At 43.5% G+C, this 27235-nt stretch overlaps 2 protein-coding genes across 3 annotated transcripts in view; one reads left to right on the forward strand and one right to left on the reverse strand.

Annotated features, from left to right (window-relative positions):
* LOC147653201 (uncharacterized) overlaps positions 1-27235 on the reverse strand; it is a 56109-nt gene that overhangs the window by 18323 nt on the left and 10551 nt on the right. The gene's annotated exons all lie outside the window — the stretch shown is intronic.
* LOC147653202 (uncharacterized) lies at positions 23971-26317 on the forward strand. Of its 2 annotated transcripts, XM_086889962.1 has the most exons (3): positions 24006-24172; positions 24444-25562; positions 25659-26317. In XM_086889962.1, the coding sequence occupies exons 1-3, from the start codon at positions 24098-24100 to the stop codon at positions 26058-26060; spliced, it is 1596 nt and encodes a 531-aa protein (XP_086746088.1). In that variant the 5' UTR covers positions 24006-24097; the 3' UTR covers positions 26061-26317. The 2 variants fall into 2 exon arrangements, with proteins under 2 accessions (XP_086746089.1, XP_086746088.1); XM_086889963.1 differs by having other exon boundaries at positions 23971-24172; positions 24444-26317.

A 27235-nucleotide genomic window follows, 5' to 3' on the forward strand; every position in this document is an offset into this window, starting at 1 on the left:
TTCTGTGACATCACAGCCTCTGGGGACGGCACGCTGGCTGGCAACTGTCCCCAGCTGTTGCTGCGCCCCAGAGCCCAGGCACAGCTGCTCGCAGAGAGACGCCCAGAGCCTCGGTGCTGCTGGCAGAGCACTATGGCTGCTCACGGCTCCTCCGCGCTGCTGCAGCTTTACGTGCTGCTGCTCTTGGCTCATCCCCTCGACCCTGTGAGCAAACCCGAGAGGAGCACGGGTGCCTCTCCTCTGGTTCCGGAGGATTTCGACTTGGAGGAGAAGGACTCTGCGCTCCTCTGGTGGGCATCCAGGACACTCCTGCTCATTGACGTGCTCCTCATAGGAATGGCCATGGGATGGGCCCTTGGAAGAAGATTTCAGAGACGCTGGGGAGAGGTGAGGCAGGGGGTGGGGGGTCAGGGGCAGGTGGGATGGGGCAGACCTTGAGGGCCTCTTGGGCACCCTTTGGCCAATGCCCTGCGGCAGAAGGGGCCTGAGCTCCTGGCTGGGGAATGCAGCCCAGGGGCTGAGCCCCATGGACAGCACCAAGCAGAGGCGGCCAGAGCTCTGCCTGCTGCAGCCTCTTCCCCGGGCCAGCCCAGCCCAACTCAGCCCGAGTCTCTGTCTCCCAGGCCAAAGGCAGCCCCACAGGTGCCGGCCCCGCTCTGCCTCTCTGCCTCTTCCATGGGGATCCCTGTGCTTTGCCTTGCAGCGGAATCTCCAGAGCCCTTCGGGCCGTGCGGGGCCCCGCCGCCATCGAAGACTCGGCTGTCCCACCAAGTTGATGCAGCTGCTCAGGCAAAACCGTGACCTGATGCGGCTGCACCTTCGCTACAGCTCTCAGCCGAGGAGGCCAACCACCAAGACGGCGGCAAAAGAGGGCAGTGACAGGAGACTCCGCACCTCCCCACAGCTCTGACCTCCAGCGTCGCGCTCCATCTAAAGAACCTTACGGGGAACGGGTGACCAGTGCCCAGCCCAGGCACTGCGACGTTCCCCACCTTACAAGTTAGCCACACCCCTGTTGTTGTTCGATTCCCCACCACGTTTCCCCCAAGAAGTTGACCTTTCCCTTAGTGTTCAGTTCTAAACAGTTGAAGCATTGAAGTTTCTTAGCCTTAAGATTCTTACCCCATAGTCTTCTAGTAACGTTGGATTGTAGATTTTAGAAGTAGTCAAGTGAATAAAGTTCACGTTTTCTACACGTTGCTGTGTCATTTTCTTGAGGTTGCACCTGAGACCTGGGGACTCCTTGAGAGATGGCTTTGCATGGCAGCTCCAGACTGCCTGCAATGGAGAGCCCGAGTGCCCCAGCAGGCTTTGCAAGAGGGCGGAGGGCAGCGGGAAAGAAGAAGGTGGCCAATATTCACCTGCCTCCACCTTCCAAGGAAGCTTGCAGTCAAATCCTGTCTGCACTTTAGGGGGGACCCTAAAGGCCCCGGCAGGCATCACCATGGCCCCAGGACGGGGGGCTTGCAGCACTCTGGGGCACCAGGAAAGGAGCAGGATCATCCCTGGAAAGCTGTCTGGAGACAAATCCAGGGAAGTCTCCCCTGGCATCCAGGCAAGGGCTGAATTCAGGCAGGCAATTAGATCCACAGGCTGCCTGGGCTATGGCACCAATCAGTCCTTCTTCATAGATCTCTGGGGGGGGGGTTTATATATATATATATATATATATACGCATATATGTATATATGTATCTACATCTGTATTTAGTTCTTTGTATTTATCCTGTTGACCCTCAAATAGGATTAGATTTCATTTTCCTACAAAACAAAACATCCGTTTTTTGATTTTTAGGAATCAACCATCTGTGCTCCCACTTTAAATCACTTCTCTCAAACTCATTCTGCATCTTGCTCCTTTCCAGCACCATCAAATACCTCTGTTAAAATACAGAGCATCAGTGGAAGGACGACAATCTTGTTACTTGCTGAAGAAAGTTAACTTGGATGACATACCTGCTTTTAAAAATCCAAGAGGAACAAAACCTACACATCAGCTTTAGAATTTCAAAAGCTGCTTCCTCAACTCTTCCACACCACTTTACTCTTTGGGGACATTCAGCAGCAATACCAAACAAGCACAGAAAAGAAATGGAAGAAGAAATGCAGATAGTCAGCAGCAGACCACCTACCAAAATACATTTTAAATGCAGCTCCAAGTTCTCCAAGAGCAAGTTTGAGGTGTAAATGGAGACACTCACACAAAATTACTACCAGGTGGTACTTTTGGCATTTCCTTGGGCTTTCCTCTTCATTTTTTTTTTTATCACTCACCTAAGGCAAGAGAAAAAACCCCAAACAAACACAACCTTTCAGGCAGAGAAAAGATGTGGTTGCTCTTGAAGAAAGCATTTCATTCTGCCTGGAGAAGAAGCTGCTGGGAAAAATATTAGCTTTTAGCAAAATGGCACTGTGCTGTTGCACTTGTTCTAGCACTGGGAGAAAGAACAGGCCCGTCTGTAAGGCTCCTGCAGCTCACCCTGGCTGAGGGTCATTGACCACTGAGCACTGCAGGCATCACTGGCAACAACGATGGTGGAAAATGGGGAGGGAGCTGGATAAATAAATGTTTGCCATTGCCTTAGCCAAAAAAACCCCCAAACATCAAAAGCAACCCACCCTCAAAACAAAGCTATGAAAATAGTTTGCCTCTGAATTTAAAGAACTTCAATTAGCTCTATGATGTCTGCTTTTGGTTCAGCATTCATCAATCTGAATTTGAATACACACAGGGTAATGAAAGGTAACTGAAGCTTAAAAATCATGTCTATTGACTTGTGCATAGCCTATACTGAAGCACATTAAAAAGCAGCGTTTTGCTTGAAATCTGCACGGTATTAACTTCATTCAGTCTTACACTCACTAGGTAATTAAATACATGAAGAAATAGATTTTTTTTTTTTTTATTAAGAATGCATTATTAATTAGGAAGGCATGGCTTTAGTAGAGTCTGCTGATACCAACATTACTCAGCTAAGTTCAAAGTATGATCACAAGAACTTGATGACAGAAGCAATGTTCATCAGAGCCTCAACAAGAAAGTTGCAGTTCCAAGTTTTTCAGATGTCCTACACTTGCTAAGGCATCTCCAGAAAGAGGAGTCAACTGAAAATAGCACAGGAAATTTGAAACCCATTTCTCTTTTTGTCTTTTTTTCCTGAACTTTCTTGTGGGCAACAGAAAACTCCTAATATGTGGAATGCAATGTAGTTTTTATGCCAGAGTCATGAGTCATCCCCTCAGTTCCAACCTGATCCAATGCTCACTTGAATCTTGGAAAGGCTCAAATCAGCAAGATGAAATTTCAATTGTATTCATGAAAGGAGCTCTTTACTCTCCATTCCCCTTCCTCCCCCAAATACATCAGCACCAAGTGAGAAGGGCTCAATTTGAAAAATAATTATTACACAATTAAACTTGGACATAGCTAGTTTGCTACAAGTTCCAGCAGACAGACAAACGAGAGCAGAATCAGAGGTTATCAACCTCAATAGAAATTCCAGCTCATGCTTTCCCCAAAAGCCTCATTTAATTTATCCAGGATTAAAAAATAAAAGAGAAATGAAAAAAAACACATAAAAGCATTTCACATAGTATATAGTGAAATGCTATCATTTCCACCTGAAATATTCATCATCATTATTACATTTTTCCATAGTAAATTACAAAGTCTCCTGCACCCATCTTCCCAATATCTCATTCTAAGTGCTTGCTACTTTAATCCCTTAGGAAGCAAAAGGAGCCTCAGGTGTCTCTGGATCAACAGAAACTAAACAACACAGCTTGACAAAGTATATTAAATTGTCAATCAACTCAATAAAGGTTTTCCACTCCAGAGATAGCTATCACCAGCTGATGAATTTGGCTAGGGCAGGTTTAGTGAAGAAAAACTAGGTCTTTATTACCAAATCAGTTAGGAGCTGTTCTACCGTACTGCCCGTAGGATGGGAGTATAAACACCATATTCTTCACAGCCTCATCCACAAAGAATTCCACCTTCAAATTAAGGCTGCTTTGGAGTTGGACCAAACCAATGAAAACTCACTCATCAAACACAGTGATGGCAGCATGCTCAGTCTTTGCAATACAAAACTGGCAACTAACAGCACATTCCTGATCACATCTCCAAGGCTGAGTGTACAGAACTGCAGTGGTGGCCAGGCCCTCGCTGACTGCCAAACCTCCAGCCATCATCCCTTCCTCTCCCAGCGACAGGGCAGAAAATAACAACAGCAGAAACTGGAAAGCTTAAGCTAAAACCACAAAGGTCATTGATGAAACAGACTGGAGTGCTTTAGAAACTAGCACGCAGATTTAGCTGAAAACAAATCTTATTGATCACCAATTACAATGAATACTTAATTCTATCATTCTGCATTATTATTAGACAGTCAGAGACAGCCAAGCTGACCTCAAGCATGCTGAAGCATCGGGGCCAGGCAGTGCACATCTTCCCAGGAGCTGATTTACCCATCGTTCTCAAGTGAATTCACCTGCACACAGCCCCACCGTACAACTGCTAGGCTGCAAAATAAAAAAATAGCTCTGCTTAAGAGTCAAACCCCAGGACATAGACCATATGAAAGGAAGAATGAAACCTGCAGCATTTGGTTGACCTTCAATGCCCTGAGAAGATGACAAATTCCCCAAGATGAACAAGTGCCCAAAATACAAAGCAAAGGACTGACTTTTAGGGATCAAATGTTAAATAGGCCTGCGAAATTGGAGTTGTTAGGTTGCACATGAAAGAAGGGAAAAAAGAAAAAACCACCCCAACCCTCAACTGCAATTTTACATCCCTCTTGGAAAATTTGCTTTAATAAGAGAGAGGAATGGATACAACCTTCCCCTCACCTGGAGATTTTAATCAATTCAAGCCATTTCAAATCTGGCAAGAAAGCCCTACCACAGTCCCCATCAAACAACATTGCCTTTCATTTTTGCTTCTCATGACTACTTCAGAGCAGTCTAAATAACAGCAAAGAAGGAAATTCAAGTTGCAATTCAAACACTAAGCTCTGGAATCCCACATTGCCTTCAAACACCTGCATGAAACACTAACTTCATGCTCTATGCTCTCCAATACATAGAAGCCATTTATTTGCATAGCCTTTGGCTGCTAAAGCTGGAACCTGCATTTCTAGGAGCAGATGGGCCTGATTCTCACCTTCCCCTGACACACATGAGCAGTGTGGGCCCTGCCTTTCTGGGCACCTCACACTTACTTGTTTCAAACTCTTGACTTTGCTCTCTGGAACACTGCCCTTCCTGAATCCAGCCCAAGCTACAAAGCAGCCACACACCTGCTGAAGTTGCCATTCTTGACATCTGCCTCTCCCCATCAGGATGCCTTGCAAAAACAATTAGGATCCAATGCTGCCCGTGTCTGCTGCAAGGAGGAGCTCTCTGGCTTTTTTACTCCTATCTTTACAACATTCTCTTTCTAAGGTCATGACAGCTGGGTACAAATACAGAGCAACACCTTGAAGCATTAACAAACAGAAGCAACAGAAAACAGAAGCTGCTGCATTTCCTGTGGCCATTTGAGGGTGAAACTGCAAGTGTGAAAATATTGCAGTTCTGTCATTCAGGAAGAAGCACACGTTCCAAAGGAAATCCATTCAAAGCAGATTATACAGCATAGATTTGTTATCCATTTGAAGTTATTAACTGGAAGACAAAGAAAGATTTCTTTGGTAGCCTCACAGGTTTATCTTCACCATTTTTAATGGAACAGTTTCTCTGCTTTAAATATAAGTGGTTTCTTTCCCCCAACAGTCTCATCTCCCTCCTCACCAAGCTGATACGGAATAGAGGAGCACAGATCGTGTGAGGAACAGGTTAGGAATTACATAAATGGACTTACCATGTGGCTACAGCTGATATTTCCAGCTCTGTGGCCTAAGAGCATCCATCCAATGTCCTGCCAGTCCAGCACTTCCTGATGGTATTTGCAGCCACTGCTTCCACAGAAGTCAGAACAACGCACTTCTCCTTTGAGGTCATCTGGCTGCTCCAAGTGCAACAATGGAGCGACCAAGTTCCAGTTGCAAGGTCAGCATTACAAATTTAAAACCTTCCTGTTACAAAAGGTAAAGGCTCTCCAATCCTGCTGGAAACAAGAGCTTTGAAGAAACCTAACTCTTCCTACTTCAGCCCGCTTCCACCTTGACGGTATCAGCTTTTTTAGATAATAAAGGATTGTCTGTAGATTACTGTGGATTAAAATTAGAACTGCAAACCTTAGTCTTAAGTTTGATGGTGTGAGGAAGGTGATGGTCCTTCTTCTCCATCCCTGGAATCACCATCATGCACTGTCTCCACTATCTCCAAGAGGTACTGTTTTTTTCAACGTGGATAAACTATTTTATGAAGTTTGGAACAGGGAGAATGGCTGCCTTCCATACAAATCGAACAGGTTCCATTTTCAAGTGATTACAATTGTATCAAAGTCTTCAAACCCAAATAGGTGTACCTCTGTGAAATACAGAAGCCCTTATGAAAGGCTCACTCAGAAGGTGTGAATAGAATAAAAAAGAAATTCATTATAAAAAAATGAAGAAGGAAAAAACCTTCTTTCCCAGCACTGCAGAATTCCACCTGAGTAAAATCTCACTCACTTTACAATGAAAGGAAAATATTTGAGTGGTGGTGGCAGGGACAAGGCAAGGATATACGGTGCCAGGGAGGATTCTGCACTTAGAGATGCTGAGTATCCAGCCAAGAGACAGAAATTCATAGCAGAGCAAGCTTCTACAAACTGAAAATACACTTGGCTCGGGTAGGTTTCAGGCCACAACTTTGATTCTCCAGAGGCCAAAATAAAGAACTGTTCAGTCCTTTTTCCTCCCCAGCTCATTCCTGGGTTCGCTCCTCCACAGTTGGTAAAAGAGAAAAAGAGTCTCATACAGAACAAGGATGTAGGAGCTTTTCCCCCCGTGGCAATTAATGTGAAAAAGGTGAAAGAAAAATACCTGCTCTGCATCTTGTGTTTATCTGCCATGTTAAACCACATTCTGAGTTCAGCTCTTCTCAGAGGTACTTACTTTCTAAAGTTTACTTTCATTTTTTGGGTCCAAAAGGTATTACTACAAGTAAACTTCCTCCTGAACAGTCTGCCAGAGAAGAAGAAACAGCAGTGTTCTCTATCTGCCACCAAATTTTACATCCTGTCCTATAATCTTATTTCCATAAGCTCAAAGTCATTGGGGAAGGCTGAGAAGGGTCTACATTTGTGCATCCTAGCAGGATTCTGGGCTGGAAAATATCTCTGCCTAGTGTTCTTGGCTTAGTGGATCCCAATGACTTTACACCACTGAGGGTCTGCACTCATTTGTACTAAATGAATGTAAGGACACTTCCATTAGAAATACAAATTTACAGATGCATTGCCCCACAGGCCTGTATGAGTAGCTCTACTTTAGGAGAATTATCAGATGATATGGCTGAAGATAATTTATGGTATCTGTGTCATGAACACAACCCTACAGCCTTGGAATATAGTTTCTAGCAATAAAATATTTGGCATGCCATGTGCAATGGTGGCCAAAAAGAAAATTAATGTCATCAAAGATAAGGGACCCTACCAGCATTTTAGGAGAAGCCTTATTAAGATGGAATTCTCTATTTCAGCTCATTGTGAAGTTGTTTGATGTCTCAGTGTCACATCTAATACTCCTGACCAATGACACGAGACACTGTACACAGGTTTCAGTGAGTGCAAAGATGTGTTCCTATGCATCACTTTTCTACTGGAGTTACCATGATGAGAAACTCTGCTGTTAACCTGTCTTTGGATTTATGCATCTTTTCTCTGCTCTTGATCAAATCTAGGATAATTTTTATAAGATCAAATAGAGAGAGAGGCTGGAAGAATAGCTCATCTGAATGCAAATGAGCTCCTTCTCCCCCCTACACATCTCTCAAGGCTTATCTTTTTATTACTCTCACAGAAAGCAGGACAGTCTGCTTAGAGCCAGGGGCTAAATCAGAAAGGACTTGAGAAGCCACTGATAACATGGCACTTTCAGAATATATTCTCTACTCTAAGCTCCAGTGACTAAGGGTGAATCATAAAATTGTACAAGCTTAGGATCTGTTTTTTACATGAAGACTTATGAAAATTTAAGTGTACTTTATCACCTGAAATCAACTTTTATCTTGAACATCTACAACACACTACAGTCATAGGCCAGAAATACGACTGCCAGGGAATAGAAATGAAATAGAACTTTTACTTACTAGATTTGAGGTTTTTTGCCTTGCTTTAATAATTTGAGCTCTGCCATGGTGACAGTGATGCAGTACTAGTAGCTGGGTTTCCCAAGAGTCCTATCATGTTTATTTAGGTTCCCAGAGGAAATAGAAGTGAAGAGCTAAATCAGTACCACCCATCATAAAGCTGGGCATGCACAGATGGATGCAAACACACTCAAGCCTTCCAAAGCACCAGCTTTCTACCCCACCTCCAAACCCTAAAGGAGCACCCAGACCAGGCACCACAAGGAGCTGATGGTTGCAGCTCTTGTCTCTTTGAAGCCTACACCAAGTAGTTAATAATTCCACCTCAAATGCATTCTGCATCTTCTGTTCACCTCTGCAGTTTTGCTGCTACAAAACAGCACCCAGCAACAATTTCACTACAAATGTACTGATGTTACAATTCACTTCAAAACAATACCTGGGCCTGCTTCTTTTCAAAGCCTGTTCAATTTTTAATGTAAAACAGAAAAATAACCACTCTTCACATGGATCATCACTGTTAAGCCTTGCCTACGTTCTTAGCTTTTCTTATTTAACTTACAGGATAATGAAACGTATTGAAATGGGATTTCAAGGTAGACAAGGGATGGGAAGGTATGTGTTGTTTGAGAATCCTCAATATCAGCAGACAATTTGCTGAAGCCGAATCATTTTTCTCCCAAGCAAAATAACCACTTAGTGTTTTTATCCTCCCTGGTGTTTCCAGCAAGAGCACTATTAGCTCTGTAAATACAGAGTTACTGGCTATTTGAATGTATACATTTAACAAACTATTTCATTATTAGGACACTCTGCTGAAGCAGTATTGTATTTTTAAAAATGCTTAAACAAAATACTTGCTTTATGAAGGAAAAGTGTTTTGAATCACAATTTTGCCCTCCTTTATCCTTATTAAACAGCATTGATTTCCTAGTCTATGGGTAAATGGTTAAACTGAATGTGGCACAGATTTGCTGTTGCTGCTGAATACATCTTCTGCTATACTGCCAATTATCAGAGGAAAATTTAAAATCAAAAGATGTTGTTAAGAAAAATAACCAACATTATTTCTTCTTGACCCTTGAGTGCTAAGGTTACTTTTCAATCTCTTCTATTATTCCTCACTCTCAGAACAGAGCAAGCCTGGTCTTGTTATATCTAATCCAACTCCAAGTGCCATTTCTTTCCAACTCATTTTCACTACTTACACCTCTTTCAGTTGTGACTTTTTTATCATTTGTAGCTTTTGTTTGTTTGTTTCCCTTCAGCCATAGGTAACAAATTCTAGGTCATGTGAAATATAAACCAGATAGATATAGTACATCAGCTATGGGGGTTTGGGGTTTCTTTTCCTTTTCTGGATAGTTACCACAGGTAACAACAATTTCCCTACTTCTCCCACACAAAAACCAGCACAAGCTTCCCAAAATGCAGTTTTTGAAAAGGCATGTAGGACCATAATTACATGCAGACCAGTGGAACTGCTTCACCAAAGGGGAAAATTAAAGGAGACCAACTAACCAATAGGTTAGCAAAAGGGGAGCGTTAATGGATCAATTGATCAATTTAAGTGCCAAGTGTCCAGAGAAGCTTTCAAAGGTGATAACTGATTTTAGTACCACTGTAGGGACAGATTTGAATTGTGCACTATAGCAGTGCTGTTTCAGCCATTATATGACTGAATTATTACTATTTCTGTAACAACTTGGATGTAAAACTTGACTCTGGGCTGAATTGCATCACTTAAGGGAATTCAGGAGGAAATCATTTTACACGTTCAATGAAATTAAATGTATTTTGCATTCCTGATGCCACCATTTGCCAGCCTTGAACAAATTCTGTGCCAAGCTTGTTAGACAAAACCCATGCACCGGCATAACCTATGCTGGTATCTTCCAGACAAGGAGAGAACCAGAAGGAAGCCTCAGTGTGCCCTAAGAGGTTTAAATCCATGTGTTCATTAAGAGAGCAGAGAAGAAACGAACCAAGAAAATAAATAGGAAGAGAGAGAGGTAGGCTGACATAAACACTTCTGCCTAACTCAGGGTATGCCTCCCCAAATCCATATGCAGATACAGTAATTCTAACCTCTCCCTGCCCCTCCCAAGTAAATTAGAAGGTCTAAACTTCAGAGCAAATAGAACAGAAATCTCCAAAGGCTTCATGGCTTCATCTGTTATAGAGTAATTATACCCTGATACACCAAGTTCCTCAACCAATATTTACTCCTCCTCTTTCTGATTTAAAATTAGAAAGCAAGAACCATATCCATAACACAATGTTTCTGAAACCAAAGAGCTAAGACTCTCCTCCCAATAAAAATGTAGCAAGCAGATTGGTTTTAACACTCAGTGGCATTCTTTTTATGGACTCTTATTCCTTCATAGACCACACAGTTATAAATAATCCATGCATAGAGCAATTAGGCATTTTTCTTGTTTTATGAGTTTCAGACCCTATGCCTGTGCAAGTGTCTTAAAATATTCAAAACCACTACAATGCAAGAAAACACATTTAAATCCCTACATTAAGAGTAATTGAATAATTCTGATATTTAATTGCTCTTCTTCTGTCATAGGATTACAGTCCTTTGAGCAAATCAAACAATTACTGAGTGCAGATCAAAGAATGACTGTTCCCCAAAGTCATTTTGGACAAGAGCATCTTTAGCACCTCTAAAGGATTAAATGTGATGATCAAGTAGGACACTGACAAATTTGAGGACCTGAAATACTCACACAAACGAATCAGAATGGAAACAACAGAAAGTAACTTCCACACTTTTTATGGTAGAGAAGCAATAGTTTGGATTTATTTTCTAAGACTGATCTCACGTGCTTATAGGATCCTGTGAATGACAAGAGAGTTGGGTGAGTGAAACCAGAGAGAAAACTCTGCTTCAGTGGCCTCACACCAAGACTCACATGGTTCTTCTATTCTGTGCAGAACTTCATGACCCATAACAAGAGTGACTTGAGACCTCACTACCAATTTTGAGTGGAATTTGGGTAATAGCAAAGCCTTCAGAAATGATGCAGCAATTTTAAGCAAAACTAGAAGATTTAAATTCATTCGTTTCTCCATTGAAAGGAAACAGTACTTTGGATATTTGGGGGCAGATTAAAAAGATGAGTTCTGCATCCTCTGACCCCATATTTTGCCTATTAATCATTTTTAATAAGCAGGAGAATGTTACTGACATTACACATTAGAACAGGGAGTCAAGTAGAAGTGGATGTTTCTGGAATTTGGTGGGGCTTTTCTTGAATTTTGTGGTATTTTGAAAAGATTTAGGGAATTTGGTGGTATTTTTCTAGAATTTTGTGGGCCTTTTCAAGGACTTTGTGTGGTTTGGAGGAGACTTGAAGAATTTTGAGGAAGTTTTCTTAGATTTTGTGGAAACTTGTGGAGGTTTTGTGTGATTTTTGTGGGATTTTGTGGGATATTGAGGGATTTAGGGATCTTGAGGGCTTTTACATGTATTTTGTGGGAATTTGTGGAGATTTGGTGGGATTTTTTTCTAGAATTTGGTCGTGTTTTGAGAAGATTTAGGGAATTTGGTGGGATTTCTCTGGAATTTTGTTGGATTTTGGGGAGATTTTGAGGGATGCTTGTGGAACTTTGAGGGACTTTTCTGGAATTTTGTGGGATTCTGCAGAGAATTGACAAATTATCACGAATTTTTCATGTATTTTTTGAAAATTTGTGGAGATTCTGTGGGGTTTTTGTGGAATTTGGTAGAGTTTTGGAATGATTTAGGTCATTTTGTGGGATGTTTCTGGAATTTTGTGGGGCTTTTCAAGAATTTTGTGGTATTTTGAAAAGATTTAGGGAATTTTGTGGTGTTTTTCTTGAATTTTGTGGGAAACTGTGGTGATTTTATGGGGCGTTTCTGGAATTTGGTTGAGTTTTCAGAAGATTTAGGGATTTTTGTGGGATTTTGTTGGGATTTTCTGGGAATCGGTGGAGATTTTGTGGGACATTCCTGTGAATTGGTAGGGTTTTGAAATGATTTAGGGAATTTTGTGGGACTTCTCTGGAATTTTGTGGGGATTTTTCTGGAATTCTGTGGGATTCTGAACAGACTTGAGGAATTCTGAGGAATTTGTTTTAGATTTTGTGGGAATTTGTGGAGATTCTGTGGGTCTTTTCTGGAATTTGGTGGGCCTTTTCAAGGACTTTGTGTGGTTTTGAGGAGACTTGAAGAATTTTGAGGAAGTTTCCTTAGATTTTGTGGAGACTTGTGGAGGATTTGTGTGATTTTTGAGGAATTTTGTAGGAAATTTTGGAGATTTAGGGATCTTGAGAGATTTTTCATGTATTTTGTGTGAATTTGTGGAGATTCTGTGGGATTTTTGTGGAATTTGGTAGAGTTTTGGAATGATTTAGGTCATTTAGTGGGATGTTTCTGGAATTTGGTGGGGCTTTTCTTGAATTTTGTGGTATTTTGAAAAGATTTAGGGAATTTGGTGGTATTTTTCTAGAATTTTGTGGGCCTTTTCAAGGACTTTGTGTGGTTTGGAGGAGACTTGAAGAATTTTGAGGAAGTTTCCTTAGATTTTGTGGAAACTTGTGGAGGTTTTGTGTGATTTTTGTGGAATTTTGTGGGATATTGAGGGGATTTAGGGATTTTGGGGGATTTTACATGTATTTTGTGGGAATTTGTGGAGATTTGGTGGGATTTTTTTCCAGAATTTGGTCGTGTTTTGAGAAGATTTAGGGAATTTGGTGGGATTTTTCTGGAATTCTGTGGGCCTTTTCAAGGACTTTGTGTGGTTTGGAGGAGAGTTGAAGAATTTTGAGGAAGTTTTCGTAGATTTTGTGGAAACTTGTGGAGGTTTTGTGTGATTTTTGTGGAATTTTGTAGGATATTGAGGGATTTAGGGATCTAGAGGGATTTTTCATGTATTTTGTATGAATTTGTGGAGATTTGGTGGGATATTTTTCTAGAATTTGGTCGTGTTTTGAGAAGATTTAGGGAATTCGGTGGCATTTCTCTGGAATTTTGTTGGATATTGAGGACATTTTGTGGGATGTTTGTGGAACTTTGAGGGACTTTTCTGGAATTTTGTGAGATTCTGTAGAGAACTGACGAATTATCAGGGATTTTTCATGTATTCTGTGGGAATTTGTGGAGATTTGGTGGGATTTTTGTGGATTTTGGCCGTGTTTTGAGAAGATTTAGGGAATTTTGTGGGATTTTTCTGGGATTTTGTTGGGTATTGAGGACATTTTGTCGGATGTTTCTGGAATTTGGTGGGGATTTTCAAGAGTTTTGTGGTATTTTGAAAAGATTTAGGGAATTTTGTGGTGTTTTTTCTTGAATTTTGTGGGAAACTGTGCTGATTTTATGGGGCGTTTCTGGAATTTGGTCGAGTTTTCAGAAGTGTTAGGGATTTTTGTGAGATTTTTGTGGGATGTTCTGGGAATTGGTGGAGATTTTGTGGGACATTCCTGTGAATTGGTAGGGTTTTGAAATGATTTAGGGAGTTTTGTGGGACTTCTCTGGAATTTTGTGGGGTTTTTCTGGAATTGTGTGGGATTCTGAGGAGACTTGAAGAATTTTGAGGAATTTGTTTTAGATTTTGTGGGAATTTGTGGAGATTCTGTGGGATTTTACTGGAATTTGGTGGGCCTTTTCAAGGACTTTGTGTGGTTTGGAGGAGACTTGAAGAATTTTGAGGAAATTTTCTTAGATTTTGTGGAATCTTGTGGAGGTTTTGTGTGATTTTTGTGGGATTTTGTGGGATATTGAGGCGATTTAGGGATCTTGAGAGATTTTTCATATATTTTGTGGGAATTTGTGGAGATTTGGTGGGATATTTTTCTAGAATTTGGTAGTGTTTTGAGAAGATTTAGGGAATTTTGTTGGATTTTTCCTGGAAATTTATTGGATACTGGGGAGATTTTGTGGGTTTTTTGTGGAACTTTGAGGGACTCTTCTGGAATTTTGTGAGATTCTGTAGAGAACTGACGAATTATCAGGGATTTTTCATGTATTCTGTGGGAATTTGTGGAGATTTGGTGGGATTTTTGTGGATTTTGGCCGTGTTTTGAGAAGATTTAGGGAATTTTGTGGGATTATTCCTGGAATTTTGTTGGATACTGGGGAGATTTTGTGGGATGTTTGTGGAACTTTGAGGGACTTTTCTGGAATTTGGTGAGATTCTGTAGAGAACTGACGAATTATCAGGGACTTTTCATGTATTCTGTGGGAATTTGTGGAGATTTGGTGGGATTTTTCTGGAATTTCGTAGAGTTTTGAGAAGATTTAGGGAATTCTGTAAGATTTTTCTGGAATTTGGTGGGCCTTTTTGAAGGACTTTGTGTGGTTTTGAGGAGACTTGAAGAATTTTGAGGAATTTTTCGTAGATTTTGTGGAAACTTGTGGAGGCTTTGTGTGATTTTTGTGGAATTTTGTGGGATATTGAGGCAATTTAGGGATCTCAGGGATTTTTCATGTATTCTGTGGGAATTTGTGGAGATTCTGTGGGATTTTTGTGGATTTTGGTCGTGTTTTGAGAAGATTTAGGGAATTTTGTGGGATTTTTCCTGGAATTTTGTTGGATACTGGGGAGATTTTGTGGGATGTTTGTGGAACTTTGAGGGACTTTTCTGGAATTTGGTGAGATTCAGTAGAGAACTGAAGAATTATCAGGGATTTTTCATGTATTCTGTGGGAATTTGTGGAGATTTGGTGGGATTTTTGTGGATTTTGGCCGTGTTTTGAGAAGATTTAGGGAATTTTGTGGGATTTTTCTGGGATTTTGTTGGGTATTGAGGACATTTTGTCGGATGTTTCTGGAATTTGGTGGGGATTTTCAAGAGTTTTGTGGTATTTTGAAAAGATTTAGGGAATTTTGTGGTGTTTTTTCTTGAATTTTGTGGGAAACTGTGCTGATTTTATGGGGCGTTTCTGGAATTTGGTCGAGTTTTCAGAAGTGTTAGGGATTTTTGTGAGATTTTTGTGGGATGTTCTGGGAATTGGTGGAGATTTTGTGGGACATTCCTGTGAATTGGTAGGGTTTTGAAATGATTTAGGGAGTTTTGTGGGACTTCTCTGGAATTTTGTGGGTTTTTTCTGGAATTGTGTGGGATTCTGAGGAGACTTGAAGAATTTTGAGGAATTTGTTTTAGATTTTGTGGGAATTTGTGTAGATTCTGTGGGATTTTACTGGAATTTGGTGGGCCTTTTCAAGGACTTTGTGTGGTTTTGAGGAGACTTGAAGAATTTTGAGGATTTTTTTTTATATTTTGTGGAAACTTGTGGAGGTTTTGTGTGATTTTTGTGGGATTTTGTGGGATATTGAGGCGATTTAGGGATCTTGAGGGATTTCTCATGTATTTTGTGGGATTTTGTGGAGATTTGGTGGGATATTTTTCTAGAATTTGGTCGTGTTTTGAGAAGATTTAGGGAATTTTGTGGGATTTTTCCTGGAATTTTGTTGGATATTAGGGAGATTTTGTGGGATGCTTGTGGAACTTTGAGGGACTTTTCTGGAATTTGGTGAGATTCTGTAGAGAACTGACGAATTATCAGGGATTTTTCATGTCTTCTGTGGGAATTTGTGGAGATTTGGTGGGATTTTTCTGGAATTTGGTAGAGTTTTGAGAAGATTTAGGGAATTTTGTGGTGTTTTTTCTTGAATTTTGTGGGAAACTGTGCTGATTTTATGGGGCGTTTCTGGAATTTGGTTGAGTTTTCAGAAGATTTAGGGATTTTTGTGGGATTTTGGTGGGATTTTCTGGGAATCGGTGGAGATTTTGTGGGACATTCCTGTGAATTGGTAGGGTTTTGAAATGATTTAGGGAATTTTGTGGGACTTCTCTGGAATTTTGTGGGGATTTTTCTGGAATTCTGTGGGATTCTGAACAGACTTGAAGAATTATGAGGAATTTGTTTTAGATTTTGTGGGAATTTGTGGAGATTCTGTGGGTCTTTTCTGGAATTTGGTGGGCCTTTTCAAGGACTTTGTGTGGTTTTGAGGAGACTTGAAGAATTTTGAGGAAGTTTCCTTAGATTTTGTGGAGACTTGTGGAGGATTTGTGTGATTTTTGAGGAATTTTGTAGGAAATTTTGGAGATTTAGGGATCTTGAGGGATTTTTCATGTATTTTGTATGAATTTGTGGAGATTTGGTGGGATATTTTTCTAGAATTTGGTCGTGTTTTGAGAAGATTTAGGGAATTCGGTGGCATTTCTCTGGAATTTTGTTGGATATTGAGGACATTTTGTGGGATGTTTGTGGAACTTTGAGGGACTTTTCTGGAATTTTGTGAGATTCTGTAGAGAACTGACGAATTATCAGGGATTTTTCCTGTATTCTGTGGGAATTTGTGGAGATTTGGTGGGATTTTTGTGGATTTTGGCCGTGTTTTGAGAAGATTTAGGGAATTGTGTGTGATTTTTCTGGGATTCTGTTGGGTATTGAGGACATTTTGTGGGATGTTTCTGGAATTTGGTGGGGCTTTTCAAGAATTTTGTGGTATTTTGAAAAGATTTAGGGAATTTTGTGGTGTTTTTTCTTGAATTTTGTGGGAAACTGTGCTGATTTTATGGGGCGTTTCTGGAATTTGGTTGAGTTTTCAGAAGATTTAGGGATTTTGGTGGGATTTTGGTGGGATTTTCTGGGAATCGGTGGAGATTTTGTGGGACATTCCTGTGAATTGGTAGGGTTTTGAAATGATTTAGGGAGTTTTGTGGGACTTCTCTGGAATTTTGTGGGGATTTTTCTGGAATTCTGTGGGATTCTGAACAGACTTGAAGAATTATGGGGAATTTGTTTTAGATTTTGTGGGAATTTGTGGAGATTCTGTGGGATGTTTCTGGAATTTGGTAGACCGTTTCAAGGACTTTGTGTGGTTTGGAGGAGACTTGAAGAATTTTGAGGAAGTTTTCGTAGATTTTGTGGAAACTTGTGGAGGTTTTGTGTGATTTTTGTGGAATTTTGTGGGATATTGAGGGGATTTAGGGATCTTGAGGGCTTTTACATGTATTTTGTGGGAATTTGTGGAGATTTGGTGGGATTTTTTTCTAGAATTTTGTCGTGTTTTGAGAAGATTTAGGGAATTTGGTGGCATTTCTCTGGAATTTTGTTGGATATTGAGGACATTTTGTGGGATGTTTGTGGAACTTTGAGGGACTTTTCTGGAATTTTGTGGGATTCTGCAGAGAATTGACAAATTATCAGGGATTTTTCATGTATTTTTTGGGAATTTGTGGAGATTCTGTGGGGTTTTTGTGGAATTTGGTAGAGTTTTGGAATGATTTAGGTCATTTTGTGGGATATTTCTGGAATTTGGTGGGGCTTTTCAAGAATTTTGTGGTATTTTGAAATGATTTAGGGAATTTTGTGGGACTTCTCTGGAATTTTGTGGGGATTTTTCTGGAATTCTGTGGGATTCTGAACAGACTTGAAGAATTATGAGGAATTTGTTTTAGATTTTGTGGGAATTTGTGGAGATTCTGTGGGATTTTTCTGGAATTCTGTGGACCTTTTCAAGGACTTTGTGTGGTTTGGAGGAGACTTGAAGAATTTTGAGGAAGTTTTCGTAGATTTTGTGGAAACTTGTGGAGGTTTTGTGTGATTTTTGTGGAATTTTGTGGGATATTGAGGGGATTTAGGGATCTTGGGGGATTTTACATGTATTTTGTGGGAATTTGTGGAGATTTGGTGGGATATTTTTCTAGAATTTGGTCGTGTTTTGAGAAGATTTAGGGAATTTGGTGGGATTTTTCTGGAATTCTGTGGGCCTTTTCAAGGACTTTGTGTGGTTTGGAGGAGACTTGAAGAATTTTGAGGAAGTTTTCGTAGATTTTGTGGAAACTTGTGGAGGTTTTGTGTGATTTTTGTGGAATTTTGTGGGATATTGAGGGGATTTAGGGATCTTGGGGGATTTTACATGTATTTTGTGGGAATTTGTGGAGATTTGGTGGGATTTTTTTCCAGAATTTGGTCGTGTTTTGAGAAGATTTAGGGAATTTGGTGGGATTTTTCTGGAATTCTATAGGCCTTTTCAAGGACTTTGTGTGGTTTGGAGGACACTTGAAGAATTTTGAGGATGTTTCCTTAGATTTTGTGGAAACTTGTGGAGGTTTTGTGTGATTTTTGTGGAATTTTGTGGGATATTGAGGGGATTTAGGGATCTTGGGGGATTTTACATGTATTTTGTGGGAATTTGTGGAGATTTGGTGGGATATTTTTCTAGAATTTTGTCGTGTTTTGAGAAGATTTAGGGAATTTGGTGGGATTTTTCTGGAATTCTATAGGCCTTTTCAAGGACTTTGTGTGGTTTGGAGGGGACTTGAAGAATTTTGAGGAAGTTTCCTTAGATTTTGTGGAAACTTGTGGAGGTTTTGTGTGATTTTTGTGGAATTTTGTGGGATATTGAGGGATTTAGGGATCTTGAGGGCTTTTACATGTATTTTGTGGGAATTTGTGGAGATTTGGTGGGATATTTTTCTAGAATTTGGTCGTGTTTTGAGAAGATTTAGGGAATTTGGTGGCATTTCTCTGGAATTTTGTTGGATATTGAGGAAATTTTGTGGGATGTTTGTGGAACTTTGAGGGACTTTTCTGGAATTTTGTGGGATTCTGCAGAGAATTGACAAATTATCAGGGATTTTTCATGTATTTTTTGGGAATTTGTGGAGATTCTGTGGGGTTTTTGTGGAATTTGGTAGAGTTTTGGAATGATTTAGGTCATTTTCTGGGATGTTTCTGGAATTTGGTGGGGCCTTTTCAAGGACTTTGTGTGGTTTTGAGGAGACTTGAAGAATTTTGAGGAATTTTTTTTGATTTTGTGCGAATTTGTGGAGGTTTTGTGTGATTTTTATGGTATTTTGTGGGATATTGAGGGATTTAGGGATCTTGAGGGATTTTACATGTATTTTGTGGGTATTTGTGGAGATTTGGTGGGATTTTTCTGGAATTTGGTGGGCCTTTTCCAGGACTTTGTGTGGTTTTGAGGAGACTTGAAGAATTTTGAGGAATTTTTCTTAGATTTTGTGGAATCTTGTGGAGGTTTTGTGTGATTTTTGTGGAATTTTGTGGGATATTGAGGTGATGTAGGGATCTTGAGGGATTTTTCATGTATTTTGTGGGAATTTGTGGAGATTTGGTGGGATTTTTGTGGAATTTGGCCGTGTGTTGAGAAGATTTAGGGAATTTTGTGGGATTATTCCTGGAATTTTCTTGGATATTGGGGAGATTTTGTGGGATGTTTGTGCAACTTTGAGTTACTTTTCTGGAATTTGGTGAGATTCTGTAGAGAACTGACGAATTATCAGGGATTTTTCATGTATTCTGTGGTAATTTGTGGAGATTCTGTGGGATTTTTGTGGATTTTGGTCGTGTTTTGAGAAGATTTAGGGAATTTTGTGGGATTTTTCCTGGAATTTTGTTGGATATTGAGGACATTTTGTGGGATGTTTGTGGAACTTTGATGGACTTTTCTGGAATTTTTTGAGATTCTGTAGAGAACTGACGAATTATCAGGGATTTTTCATGTATTCTGTGGGAATTTGTGGAGATTCTGTGGGATTTTTTTGGATTTTGGTTGTGTTTTGAGAAGATTTAGGGAATTTTGTGGGATTTTTCTGGGATTTTGTTGGGTATTGAGGACATTTTGTGGGATGTTTCTGGAATTTGGTGGGGCTTTTCAAGAATTTTGTGGTATTTTGAAAAGATTTAGGGAATTTTGTGGTGTTTTTTCTTGAATTTTGTGGGAAACTGTGCTGATTTTATGGGGCGTTTCTGGAATTTGGTCGAGTTTTCAGAAGATTTAGGGATTTTTGTGGGATGTTCTGGGAATTGGTGGAGATTTTGTGGGACCTTCCTGTGAATTGGTAGGGTTTTGAAATGATTTAGGGAGTTTTGTGGGACTTCTCTGGAATTTTGTGGGGTTTTTCTGGAATTGTGTGGGATTCTGAGGAGACTTGAAGAATTTTGAGGAATTTGTTTTAGATTTTGTGGGAATTTGTGAAGATTCTGTGGGATTTTTCTGGAATTTGGTGGGCCTTTTCCTGCAAACTGAGCCCTCCATAAAGGGCTCAGCAGGTGCCATATAATCATGCACAGCACACAGTGGGCTGCTTGCTCTGCCTAAAACAGGAATGTGAATGGACTCAAAACGATCACAAAATAATATGGACTGGAAAAGACCTCTGAGATCATGAAGTCCAGCCTTTGACTGAACACCACCATGTCAAGTAAACCATGGCACTGAGTAACATGTCCAGTCGTTCCTTAAACACCTCTAGGGACAGTGACTTCACCAGTTCCCAAGGCAGCCCATTCCAAGATTTAATTATCCCTTCTATGAGGAAATTCTTCATAGTGTTAAAAATAAACCTCCCTGGCACAGCCTGAGACTACGTCCTCTTGTCCTATCACTAGCTGTCTCAGAGAAGAGACTGAACTCCATGTGGATACATCCTCTTCTTAGGCACTTATTGAGCAATAAAATGGCCCATAAGGGTCCCTTTCTCCAAGATGACCAAAACTAGCACCCTCAGTTTTCACAGGAGTTGGGTTCCAGACATTTCACTGTATCTGTTCTCTTCTCTGGAACTACTCCAGAACCTCAACATCCTTACTGAAATGAGGGGCCCAGAACTGCATAGATGTGACAGATTGGCATTTAAGAAAACAAAGAAAAACACCTAAGGAAGTTAAAACTACTGGCGGCTGATGGGACTTTTTCTCCTAGCCAACAGCTGGCCATTTCTAAGAATTGACAGCAGTTTTAACCATTGAAAAGTAAGATCAACCTGTGAACACCACCTTAAGACCTAAGCCTGGGAATTTCTTTGTCTCTTTGTTTCCAGGCCATGTGGCCCAGGCGGGGGCTGGGCTGGACCTGCCACAGCTCCCGGCTGGGAGATGGGGCCTGTGGGGCTTGCCCCGGGCTCTGGCCAGGCCAGGCCAGTCCCTGGCTCGGCTGCAGTTTTTGCTGGGATTGAATTCACCAGAGACTGCCGAGTAAAGAAAGGAAAAAGCTCTTGACCTGCGTCAGGCTGAGACAGTGACCACACTCTCTAGAGCAGCTATGAAGAACTTTCCATCACAGACAAATCCAGCTGCTGCTCCAGCAGAAGTCACAGAACTATCTACAAAGCCTGGGCAAGATTTTAACCTTTTCATTACCCAGATGAGACTTGCAGATTAATCCTTTTTTCCAGAGAAAGAAAAAGAGAGTAATCAACATGTGAAGAGACTTTATAAACTATTAGAGACAGTAAAGAAAAGAATTAAACTTCAGAAAAGGTAGAGAATAAGGAGATGCTTTATAAGCTGAAATATTTTTCTGTTAAAGCTATGGAGATGGACAATAGTGATCTGAAAAAACTCCTTTAATTCATGACAGAGTATATTGGGAGGAATGGCGGGTTCAAAGTGTGGATTTTGAGCAAAAGGTGGAGTAGTTGGGATACAGTGAGGTGCTGGAACAGAGGGGGGAGAAGTAATAGTTGAAGATTTAGGGCCATTGTAGAGGCAAAGAGAAAACTTCTGTTTCCAGAGAAGCTCACAGAGACAGATGAAGAGAACTTTTGCCTTTGAATAACTCGTCCTTAAAAATGACATCCCTAGATTCATTGACCCATACACACCTCATAGTGATGTGAAATGGGAGGAGTGAACTGATGACAGATTTCCGGGCAGCTGGCATCAGAAAAATAGAGAGCTATAACAGAAATAGCTTTCTTGTGAGAAACTCCATAGATTAGCAGAAGAAGACTTCTGTTTCTCTACAAAGACTGATGAAAAGACTAGCAGGAATTGGGACGGTTTTAAACACCAAAGTTCCAAACTTTTCTGTCTCTATATTGTCATGTGAGCAAGGGAATGGTTGGGTAGTGGGGGATAAAAGAGTTTTCTGGAAGTTTATTCTGGTGTTCTTATTCTTGTAGTTTTGTTAATAAACTTTCTCTATTCCTTTTAAATTTTAAGCCTGTTTTGTTCTTGTTCTAATCCATATCTCACAGCAAGAAATAAGTAAGTTTTTCAGTAATTTTTTTAGTTAATGCTTAAAAACCATGACAATAGAGAATATAATGTGTAGGCTCCCCAGTGCCCAGCTCAGAGGGACAATCACTGCCCTGGTCCTGCTGGCCACACTGCTGCTGACACAGAAGGCCAGGAGGCCACCGGCCTCCTTGCCCACCTGGGCAAATGCTGGCTTCATGTTTGGCCCCTGTTGGCGAGCACCCCCATGGCCTTTCCTGCCAGGCAGCTTTCCAGCCACTCTGCCCCCAGCCTGGGGCACTGAGGGGATTCTTGGGACACAAGGGCAGGACCCAGGCCTGGCTCTTCTGGAACCTCACCCCACTGGTCATACACCATCAATCCAGCCTGTCCACATGCCCCTGAAGATCCTTCCTACCCTCCAGCACATCAACACTCCCACCCACCTTGGTGTCATCACAAATTTCCTCCTGAGGATACCCTCAATGCCCTTGGCCACATCAGCAGGACAGACATTGAACAGGACTGGCCACGGGGGCCACCACTACTGACTGGATGCTAATTCAATACAGCACCATTCCCCACCACTCTCTGGACATGGCCATCCTGACAGTTCTTAACCCAGCAAAGAGGGCCCCTGCCCAAGCCCTGGGCTGTCGGCTTTTCCAGGACTGTGCTGTGGGATACAGAGTCTAACGCTTGGCTCAAGTCCAGAGAGACTCCATACACAGCTTTTCCCACAGCCCTGAGGCGCATCATCCTCAGCGCAAAGGACATCAGGTTGCTCAGGCAGGACCCGCCTTTCCTAAACGCTAAATCAGGCCGGGCCTGATCCCTCAGTTGTCCTCTCTGGGCCATGTGATCCCCCTCACGATGATCTGCTCCAGAACCTCACCAGGCCCCGAGGTCAGGCTGACAGGCCTGCAGTTCCTCACATCCTCCCTGCAGCCCTTCTTGGACCTTGGGTGTCCCATTGGCACCTCCAGTCACCTGGGACCTCCCTGACTGGCCAGGAATGATGACAATAAAGGATGGGAGAGTTGCTTGGCAAGCTCTTCCATGGGCTCCCTCAGCACCCCTGGGGGACTCTGGGCAGCCCCATAGACTTGTCAGGGTCTTAGCAGCTCTGTAGGTCACCAATTACTTACACCAGGATTGCAGGGGGTCAGGTCTGCTCCCTGTCCCTGTGTGCCAGCTCAGGGGACTGCTTGTCCTCCAGATAACCCATCTGACTCCTGAAAGCTGAGGCAAACAAGGCATTCTGTACCTCAGCCTTTTCCTCGTCCCTTGTGATCATGTTCCCCTCACCCTCACATCAAATAAAGAGTAGATTTTTCTTTGGCACTCCTGTGTTCCTAATCTCTTCTAATAAAGACTTTTTATTGTCTTTTACAGTAGTGGCCAGATTAAATTCAATTATTTTTTGCCTTCTGATGATCCTTTTTATCTGGTGTTGGGGCCAAATGCTGGGACACATGCTTGGCTGGATGGGTAATAAAACGGTTGGCCACCAGCAAAAGGCTTCTTTTGGGATGTTTAGGGGAGGAACACAAGGTGGGAGAAACGAGAACTGCAAGTCATTGGAAGAAGAACTAGCATAGGGAAAGAGAGGGACAGAGGCCTAAAAAAGGCCTTTGTGATGAGGCTTGGCTGCATGGAAACCGCCTGGCCCCTGGAACAAAGGGCGGCCGTGCCCACCAGGCCTTTGTGACCCGCGGTGACATCGTGCCCAGAGGCCATTGTGACGTGAGTTTGTGTCGTGACTGTGGGGGCAACAAATCCCTGCAGTGGCCACTCCCAGGAGAGCAGCTCTCTGAGGAGGCAGCAGCTTCTCTGGAGGAAGCAGCTCCCCTGGGTGATTGTGGCCAGTGTTCGTCAGAGCACTCCCACAATGTGGAAGAAAGAGGAGGCAAATGCCCATGACCAGCCCCATGAGGGGCAGTCACTGCTATCCAAGCAGCAAAAGGTGAGGGCTGGGGATGGAGGGAGAGGCTGCAGTGGGAGGTGGGGGAAGCCCTGGGGCACAGACAGCCAGGCCTGGCACCAGGCCACGCTCTGCAAGGGAGCCAATGATGGGATGGCTCAGGCACAGCAATGACCCTGAGGCAATGAGCACAGCTGGGAACCCAGCCCAGCCTGGCTGCTGTGGCCAGCACCTGCCCTGGGCTTGCTGACACGTGGGAGACACCGCGCTCACACAGCCACCTCCATCCCACTCCTACCCCTGCTTCCCACAGGTGACCCACAGCCAGCCACAGGGACCACCTCAGGTCACCTCAACAATCAAGATGCCACGCGGCAGTGTCACACAGACACAGAGACTGTCTGTGTCCGACTTGCCGCCTCTCCATGGCCCTCAACTGCCACTGGAACCTCCTTGCCAGCTCAGCCCTCAAATTCAAAGAGCAGCCTCTGCAAGGCTCAAGCTGCCCCCTCTGCCAGCAGCAGCAGCCTCTGGGTCTCCTCCCAGAGGCACAGCACATGTTGTGGGCTCTGTGGCCAGTGGCTACCAAGAGCTCATGACACCTTCACCATGGGGAACTCTGGCTGCTGGTGGGGCCTGGGAAACACCTTCCCTGGCAAGCAGAACAGAAGGGTTCTGGCATGGGTCAGCGGCAAGGCAGGACCATCGCCTGCCACCCGTGCAACCCGCACACAGCGTGCAGATCTGCACTGGGAGCCAGCCGGCTTGGCAGCACCTGGGGCACTCTGAGACAGAGGTGCTCCTCAAGCTTCTGGAAGGGCATGGTAGCAGCACCTGCAGTGATGTGTTCAGAGACCTGGGCCCATGTCTTCATGAGAACAGGCCCATCGAGTCCACCCAGAGAACCACAAAGTGGTTGAGTGGGCGCCAAGGGGCAGAGGCAATTCATCGTCCAGCCAAGCAAAGTGCGCATCGCAAGCAGCTGTGCCCAGAGGATGACGAGGCTGTGATGCTTCGTCTCTGTAAAATGAGTAAGCAGCTGGAGGAGATGGAAGACAAAGTGTATGATGTGATGTTTAGAGACATCTTCTCCTCCCTAGAAGACAAAGAAAGCCCCGTAAGGTCCACATGCATCTCCAGGGATCCACCAAGCCCCACCCTGAAGCCAGCTGTAGGCCCCTCGGACCTGCACAGTGCATCCAGCGTGACGGAAGTTGCTGCAGGAGAGACACAAAAGTTCTCCCAGCTTGTGTCTCTTGACCAGTTGTTGGCCGAGCTGGACCCTGTCGCAGACAACTCCATACCTTCTGATGCTCTCGTCAAGGGCTCCACAGGAGAGGCAGAAAACAACACAGAGATTGCACATCCTGACCTGTTGGAACAGCTGTGCTCTGTCTCTGGGGACTCGCCATCAAGTACCCTTCTAAACCAGGTACTGGAAATATGGGATGAAGAAGAGCTCCATGACAGAGCAGCACCAGGAGAGATGCAGAGTGAGCCAGAGAGCGCGCTGTCTCTCCCAACACAGGAAGAAGAAGAGGAAGAGACAGCACCAGCGGCAGACGGTGATCCCTGCAATGAGGGGCACAGCGAGCCTCTCCCCATGGCTCTTCCTGAAGAGGCAAAGATGTCTCTGGTTTGTGCCTCGCCTGCCGAAACCATGGAGGAGATTGAAGTGGAATGGCTTGAGGCTGGCTGTGCCCAGGCCGCCCCTCCCCAGGAAGAGCCCCGCAGGGCTGGGGAGCCGGCAGGGGCTTGCCCGCTGCCTGCCCAGCCCCTGGCACGCAGCGCTCCTGCTTGCCCCGCCGGCAGCGCAGCCGTCCCGCAGCCCCCGGCCCCACGGCCATGGCGCTCCATCGCCAAGACGGCCCGGCGGGCTCTGCGCCGGCTCTTCTCCTTCAGCTGCCTCAGGGGGCAGCGAGAGGACTGAGCCCAGAGCCAGAACCAGGAGGAGGCCCTGAGATGCCAGCTCCCCCTGAGAATGGTCGGCTCCCAGTGGCAGGTCCGGGTGGCATTGGCACCCCACCCCAACTTTACCCCCTACTCCCCTTCTCACTCTCTTCTTTCCCATCCCTATCCCTCTACCCCACATTTCTTGTTAAATCAAATCCCCATTGTTTCTTTCCCATCCCTACCTCTATACCACACGTTTCTTGTTAAATAAAATCCCCATTGTTAACTTTGGTAGATGGTCTCTTTGGCACCTTCATTCACACACAGGCATCTCTCACTGACCACACCTTACCAGGGGCACACACCTGCACACAGCACTCCAGGTGTGGCCTCCCCATAGCCCAGCACAGAGGGACAATCACTGCCCTGGTCCTGCTGGCCATGCTGCTGCTGACATAGAAGGCCAGGAAGCCACCAGCCCCCTTACCCACCTGGGCACATGCCAGGTCATGTCAGTTTGGATACTCTAAGCCAGCACCCCCATGGCCTTTCCTGCCAGGCAGCTTTCCAGCCACTCTGCCCCCAGCCTGGGGCACTGAGGGGATTCTTGGGACACAAGGGCAGGACCCAGGCCTGGCTCTTCTGGAACCTCACCCCACTGGTCATACACCATCAATCCAGCCTGTCCACATGCCCCTGAAGATCCTTCCTACCCTCCAGCACATCAACACTCCCACCCACCTTGGTGTCATCACAAATTTCCTCCTGAGGATACCCTCAATGCCCTTGGCCACATCAGCAGGACAGACACTGAACAGGACTGGCCACGGGGGACACCGCTAGTCACCAGACACCAACTGGATGCAGTACCATTCCCCACCACTCTCTGGACATGGCCATCCTGACAGTTCTTAACCCAGCAAAGAGGGCCCCTGCCCAAGCCCTGGGCTGTCGGCTTTTCCAGGACTCTGCTGTGGGATACAGAGTCAAAGTCATTCTCTGTTCCCAGCCTGCTAGAAAACCCTGGGCTCAGTGGTTTAAGCAGGGAGCTGGGTCCCGAGGTCACTAGTTGCAACACTGTTCCCATATCCATTCTTAAGAAAATCTCCTTACTATGCATTTATAGGACAAGTTATAGAAATCACATCAGGAGACATCTCTGCCCTATCAGATCTCAGCAGAGATCCCATGTTCTTTTTCATCATGGCACAT

Source organism: Cyanistes caeruleus, chromosome 5 (assembly GCF_971803275.1).
Source record: "Cyanistes caeruleus chromosome 5, bCyaCae1.hap1.1, whole genome shotgun sequence".
NCBI lineage: Eukaryota > Metazoa > Chordata > Aves > Passeriformes > Paridae > Cyanistes > Cyanistes caeruleus.

Excerpts from the sequence above, each read along its gene's own strand:
- LOC147653202 (XM_086889963.1), top strand. The coding sequence starts at position 24,098 with ATGTGGAAGAAAGAGGAGGCAAATGCCCATGACCAGCCCCATGAGGGG. Across the intron at positions 24,173-24,443 it reads TGCTATCCAAGCAGCAAAAG|GTGACCCACAGCCAGCCACA; the intron begins GTGAGGGCTGGG and ends TGCTTCCCACAG.